Genomic DNA, 6,980 nt, shown 5'->3' on the forward strand with positions numbered 1-6,980 from the left:
CCGGGCGTTGTGAGTGTTTATTGAGCGAAAACACCTAAAACTCCATGAGGCTCCAGCAGGGGATGGTGGCGAACCCTGTTGTACTCTTTCACCACAACTTTCTCTCACTCTTACTTCCTGTTTCTGTTGTGCCTGTAATTCAAAGGGTCAGCCTTGTCACACTGTGTCACGCTGAATATCCCCGAGAACTACGTTAAAGGTACACGTGTCTGTGGAGTGCTCAGCCACTTGCACATTAATTTCATGAGCAGGTTGTTCCGTTGATCGGATCAACTGGAACCCTCGACGTCATAAGCGACAGAGTACCAACAACAACAACATGTGTGTAAGTACGTATTTATGTATGTATTTGTGTGTCTGTGTTTGTCCCCACACCATCGCTTGACAATTGATGTTGGTGTGTTTACGTCCCCGAAACTTAGCGGTTCAGGAAAAGAGACTGATATAATGTATACAGGAATTGAATTAACCCTTTAGCATTCAGATTTATTATCTCCCTTGCAGAATAAATCCTGGGGGTCGATTTGTTAGATTGAAGGCAGTGTTCCAGCATAGCTGCAGTCAAATGGCTGAAACAAGTAAAAGAATTAAAGAATATATATATATATATATATATATATATATATTGTTCATATTTACAGAAAGCAAAAGATAAAAAATAGGTGAGGGAACAACAAATAAGTGTTTTAGTTTAACACTTGGAAAGAATGAAAAAGTCTTTGACGTTTCAAGTCTATGCTCTTCAACAGAAAGGTTTGAGAGCAGTAACAGAATGGAAAGAGAATGAAAAACACGTGTGTGTATATGTATATATCTGTGTGTGTGTGTACACACACATGCATGTGTGTATGTGGGTGGGTGTGGATGTGTGTGTGTGTGTCTGTGTGTGTTTGTGTATGTGTGTTTGTGTTTCCTTGTCTTGACATTGTATAGTTGTAAACAAGCATCATACAAGTGGTGTCGTTCTTTTCCAATATTCTATGGAAACATATCAGGCCATAGCGAAATATCATCTTACTTGGAAATAGGTGAGTTTCCGGCGAAACTGAGGGCGTCTGGCCATTCAATTCCGTCTGACTCCTGGAAGAATGGGACAGTGGGCATTGAAACAACGACAATGACGATGATGATGATGATGATGATGACGACGACGACGACGACGATGATGATAATGATGATGATGATTGGATGTTTATCAAGTTGAAAGAGTTAAGGTTGTTAAATCATCTTCAGAGAAAATGTTTTGTTTATGCATGTTTTCATTACATGACACCATGTTTCCTAAATACGTATAACTGTTATGACTTTACGCTGTTTCAAGAGACGAGATAAACATGTGTTTTTTAAGTTGATTGCTTGAACTCTGATTATGACTAATTCTTTTCCTTGCTTTTATTAAGTTGCCTCTTGTTACTTTGCCTGCCATAAACGTTATTAAATGCTGTAAAAGTGTATGAAAGCCCGGACGAAAATCAAAGATTAAACTGTATATTCAAATCTGTATAAGTTGGGGAAGAGAAAAAGCAGAATAAAATGTAACTAAATGTCTCGACCTCTTGTTTCAGAAAGCAAATCTCATTGCAATCAACCAGTTTTGACAAGGGAAATAACTGTAGCAACAGGATACCTTTAATTATTTCCCTTGCAACATTCTATGTTGCATTGTATTCATTCCTAGGCTTTATTTTTGTTGTCATGTTTTATTTTCCTTTCATTCATTCATTCATTCATTCGTAACCCAATGTTTAATGGAAGAACGAAGTTACATGCTAAACATCAGTAATATAAAGTGTTCAATTTATGTGAACTCCTCTTTAAAAGCCTTTGTCAATTGTCTAATCAAATGAAATTAATATTTGAATTAAATTCAGAGTAATGCTTCGAGAGGCTCAGAAGTAAAATACTACATGGGTCGAGGGATGCCTTGTCTGAAATATCGATCAACTGAAATTGAAAATTTTAAACATACCATTGTTGTGGTTTAGTTTCTAGCCAGGTTGAACAGATCTACGGTTAAAGACATTCTAATGAGCTTTTTCTTCTTTAAGATGGTATGGTGTGATTTGAGGAAATTTGGTTGCTATTTCTAGCGGGTAGAGGAGCCTACACTTGGAATTCATTTGTGATGTTTTCTTAGTGTATTTCCTGTGACTAAGACATTACAATTGATTAATCCTTCCATTACCATATTTCTACTGAAGTATACAAACTTTACTTCAGTCAACTTTTAAGATAATTAAGAATTTCGTAAAATAATTTTGTCATTATTAATCTGTTGCTTGGAACTTAAATTCGCATAAAATTTTGATGGAAGAATTGAATTTAGATCACTTTAAAACAGGATGTTTGTGTCCTAGAACCAGGGGAGGTCACAGGTGGGTTGGTAACAAAAGGGTTAATGTCTATTTTGTGTGAATATTTAATTGACTCCAACTTTTTTAATTGATTAGACAAAACTTCAAAGGTAAATATTTCCGTTGTGGCCTAAACGTATATAGGAGCTGAATTAACTGTTTAGCATTCAGATTTATTACCTCCCTTGCAACATTATTTATTTATTTTGTTTTGAGTTAATCATACACTATCTTGTAGCTTCAAGATTTCGATGATATCATTGTATATTTTTAGAATGACATTGTTGGATAGGTGTGAGAGGCTAGATCTGGTCACTTTTAACATAAACCACATAGAACATTTGGGCTGCTTATAGCCAGTTTAAATGTTAAAGGGTTAAACTTTGCACCTAAGGAAGAAAAGAAAAAAAAATCAATCCTTTTGGCATTTTTCTTTGTTTAATAAGTTTGGTTTATTTTAAAGTTCTATTTTGTAGTAGTGTTGCTTTATTTTATTTGGAATTTATGACTCATGTATCTACTTGAACATGAAAAAGAAATATTAACAAGAACTATGAAGAGCACAAAAGGTTGTTTAGTTCAAATTTCAGGATTTTAATTGGATGAAAAATAAATTTTAAGGTAATATGTTCAAGAGATCAGTGCCTGCTTTTGAAATGTAGGGGAAACGAAGTGCATAGCATCAAGGGATAAATAAGAAAATACCTAAGGAGGATTTGAACTCAACATATGACACTGGATATTTTATCCAGTTGGTAATTTCAAAAAATATATCGCATCAAAATTATTGTAGCTACTGTTATTGTTTGTTGTAGTAGTTAATAGTAGCAGCAGTAACAGCAGCAGTTTGTCAGGATATGGTGTTGTCATAACACTACAGAACTTTTACAAGAATATAAAGTATTTGAAACAAGGAAAGAACTCAAGCCTTCTGAAAATCCTTTGTTTAATAGTTTAAATATTTGATTGTCTGCTAATTTACCTGATTTTTGTCATAATGTCTGATTCTACCCCTTTTTATTATTACACCAGCGGCTGTCCAGAGTGTTTTTCCTCAAGCAGAACTTGGGACATTCTTAGCTTTGGGCAAAGGAGATAAAGAACGTCAGCTTTTGGAACTGACCATGATAAGCACTGGAATCCGACTGTTTAATAAGGAGTATTGCAAAGGTGGAAAAGGTATTGATGATTGTAAGTACAGAAATCGATCCATTTATTGTTGTATATTTTAACATTGAAAGAGATTTAATAACTGTGGGTACTGGAGTTTATCTAATAAAATGCTTTACAAACATAGAGAGAAGAGAGTATTGATCAGATAAATCTACCTGTTTAAGAAAGATTATTGTAAAGCAGAAAAGGTATTGATAATTGTATGTACAGAAATCTATTATTTATTGTAGAATATTGTAGCATTAGAAAAAAAGAGATTTGATAATTGTGGGTACTGGATCTCATATAGTAAAATGCATTGTAAATATATAGAGAAGAGAGTCTTAGCCATGTAAGTACATGTATCTTTTTAAAACAAATTATGGCAGAATCTTTAGAGAGCCTGACAAAATATCTTGTAGTTGTTCTGAGTTCAAAGCCAGCTAGGGTGAACTTCTTGACTTTTATCCTTCCAGAGTCAGTAGTGTAAAGAACTGGTCCAGGGCAGTGGATTGTCAGAGTTGTCTGAGTATTGGACAAAATGCTTTGCAGTATTTGTTGAGATTTCTGATGAGTGTGATAAACTTGCTTGTATTTAAGCTGACAAGATAGTAGCTTGTGAAAAATACTTAAAAGAAGGTAATAGGCAACCCCCAGCATTTGGCACTAAACAAAAAATGTCACCGGGAATTATTCATCAATTTGACAGTAAAAGGAAGGAATTATAATGATTTGATGTCTAAATGACTGTGATGAGTTGTTAACAAAGTTATAATTGTCTACTTTATCAGCCTCATCTTGAGAGTGTTCTCTGATCATCTTCAGATGTCTTATTCCCGGGTGTGTATATAGTTGGAGGCAGTATTTGAATTAGGAACATTTATTTCTTAATAAAAACTGGAGAAATAAATCTATCTAACAAAAGAACTATTCCAAACTTTGGGATAGAACTATCAATGTAAGTACAGAAACCAATATTAATAAGAATAATTAAAGAATCCTGATGATCAGTCAAAGACTAAAGAGTTTGTAATTTACCACCATCAACCATGTAATCTATCTTTATTTAAAACTTTTAAATCTCCATGGATCAGTCCAACTAGTTATAATGGGTGTTTTAAAAAGGTATGTTATAAGATTGCATTAGATAATTACTGATTGTTTCTTTAACTAGCTGTACTAAGTTTAACACGTTTCATTACTAAAACCATTTGATATTATAAGCAAGTAACATCTGCTTACCATAAAAAAAAAAAAGCAATGAATTCATTAAATGTAATACAACCATGGAAGTGAATGCAAGCTTTGGAAAGAATGGAGAGAAAAAAAAAATAGAAATAATACATTTCTAAATCTCTCAGAGAGATTTATACAGTAGTAACACTATAAAGTGGTGGTATGTTGTCAACTTAATGTGACAGTCCCATGAAAGGGAAGAGTACTATTAATTTATGCAGTGTAATCTGAAATGATATCAAAAATATTACAATTTCAAAAGAGTGTTTTAAAGGGAATTGTAAATACTTGATCTCTTCAATTAAAATTGTTATAGTGTTTAACAGGGAATTCTTCAAGAACTAATATTTGTTTCATGAAGAGCATTATATTGTTTAATACATATCATTGGTGGGTGGGAAGAGGTCATTACAAGATTTAATAAGTGTTGCTTTGGGGAGAATTGCAAGATAAACAAGGGTCACTGTTAGTATCTAAATATCTGGACAAATTAATCATTTCACTGGTTGAAAAATGATCAGATCAAATATAGTTTATTGATATTGTTTCACATCAGTAAGAAAGTCACTTAACTGTCAGTGAACATTCCTTATTACTCTTAGGTTCTGTAAAGGTGGCAAGTTGGCAGAATTGTTTGCACACCAAATAAAATCCTTGCCAGCAGTTCTTTTGGCTCTTGACCTTCTGAAAAATCAAATAACACTGGGGTTGACATTTGCCTTACATCCTTTCAGGGTCAATAAAATAAGTACCAGTTAAGCACTGGGGTTGATGTAATTGACAAGTCCCTTCCCATAAAGTTTCAAGCCTTGCATCTATAGTAGAAGGGATTATTAGGTTCTGTAAAGATGGTAAGCTGGCAGAATCATAAACACACCATATTCAGAATCATAAGCACACACAAAAGGCGGTGAGCTGGCAGAATCGTTAGCACGCCACGCGAAATGCTTAGCGGTATTTCGTCTGCTGCTACATTCTGAGTTCAAATTCCACCGAGGTCGACTTTGCCTTTCATCCTTTCGAGGTCGATTAAATAAGTACCAGTTATGCACTGTGGTCGATGTAATCGACTTAATCTGTTTGTTTGTCCCCTCTGTATGTAGCCCCTTGTGGGCAGTAAAGAAATAAGAATCTTAAGCACACCATATAAAATGCTTAGCAGCGTTTTGTCTGGCTCTTTAATGGTCTGAGGTCAAATACCACTGAGGTCAGATTTGCTTTCATCCTTTCAGGGCCAATAAAATTAGTACCAATTAATTAATGGTGTCAATATAATTAACTAGCTCCCTTCTCTAAAATTTCAAGCCTTGTACCTATAATAGAAAGAATTATTAGGTTCTCTACGAGACTGATAGATTGGCAGAATCATTATAGCATTGGACAAGATGCCTCACAATATTTTTTCTGGCTCTTTATGCTCTGAGTTCAAATCCTGCCAACAACAAAATTGTCTTTCATCCTTTTGGGATTCTATGAAATAAAGTATTGGTCAAGTATTGAGGGTGATATAAACAATTAGCCCCTTTCCCTTAAAATTGCTGGTCTTGTTCCTAAATTAGAAATTATTATTAACTGGGTTCTGTGTTTATTAAGAAGTGTTTCTAAGGAAGAATCCAAAACAAAGGTTTAGGAAAAAAAATAGAGAGTTTTAAGAATTTAACCCTTTAGCATTCAGGTTACTCTGCCAAATTGAACGCTTACTTCATAACATTGTTTTGAATTAATCTTACATAATTTCATAGCTTTCATATTTCAATGATGTGAGCATTTATTTTTAAAATGATATTGTAGGATAAGTGTAAGAGGCTGGATCTGACTAGTTTGAACATAAAACGGGTAGTATATTTTGGCCAGATATGTTTAAATGCTAAAGGGCTAATCAGTACACCAATAATCACGCTAGGCGTCTCGTGTCAAGGGAGATAACTGGTATAGTTATTTCACGTCTATCGTCCTTGCTTCCAGGTATGTATGATAGCTAAATAAAAACAAAACAAATTGGGAGCATTACATATCGATCAGTTCGTTACTTGCACTGTTGATCTGAAGTTGTCTTATGAAACTTGATGAAGTGTCATGGATTGAGCTTGATTTGTGGGAAGCAGTGTTTCAGTTTTATTATGATTGTGTGAGGTAAAGTGAGAAAATACGGTTTAGCCATTAAAGAATGCTTCACACACACACACACACACACACACACACACACACACACACACACACACACACACACACACACAC

The 6,980-nt window shown here is 34.3% G+C and overlaps 1 protein-coding gene across 4 annotated transcripts in view; it reads left to right on the plus strand.

Annotated features, from left to right (window-relative positions):
* LOC106881530 (cilia- and flagella-associated protein 206) overlaps nt 1-6,980 on the plus strand; it is a 100,733-nt gene that overhangs the window by 52,203 nt on the left and 41,550 nt on the right. For all 4 annotated transcript variants that reach the window (XM_014931950.2, XM_052965702.1, XM_052965703.1 and 1 more), the window contains one exon: nt 3,387-3,545. In XM_014931950.2, the coding sequence (XP_014787436.1) occupies nt 3,387-3,545 (159 nt within the window). The remainder of the gene's footprint in view (nt 1-3,386; nt 3,546-6,980) is intronic.

The sequence above is a fragment of the Octopus bimaculoides genome, chromosome 2 (genome assembly GCF_001194135.2).
Source record: "Octopus bimaculoides isolate UCB-OBI-ISO-001 chromosome 2, ASM119413v2, whole genome shotgun sequence".
Lineage (NCBI taxonomy): Eukaryota > Metazoa > Mollusca > Cephalopoda > Octopoda > Octopodidae > Octopus > Octopus bimaculoides.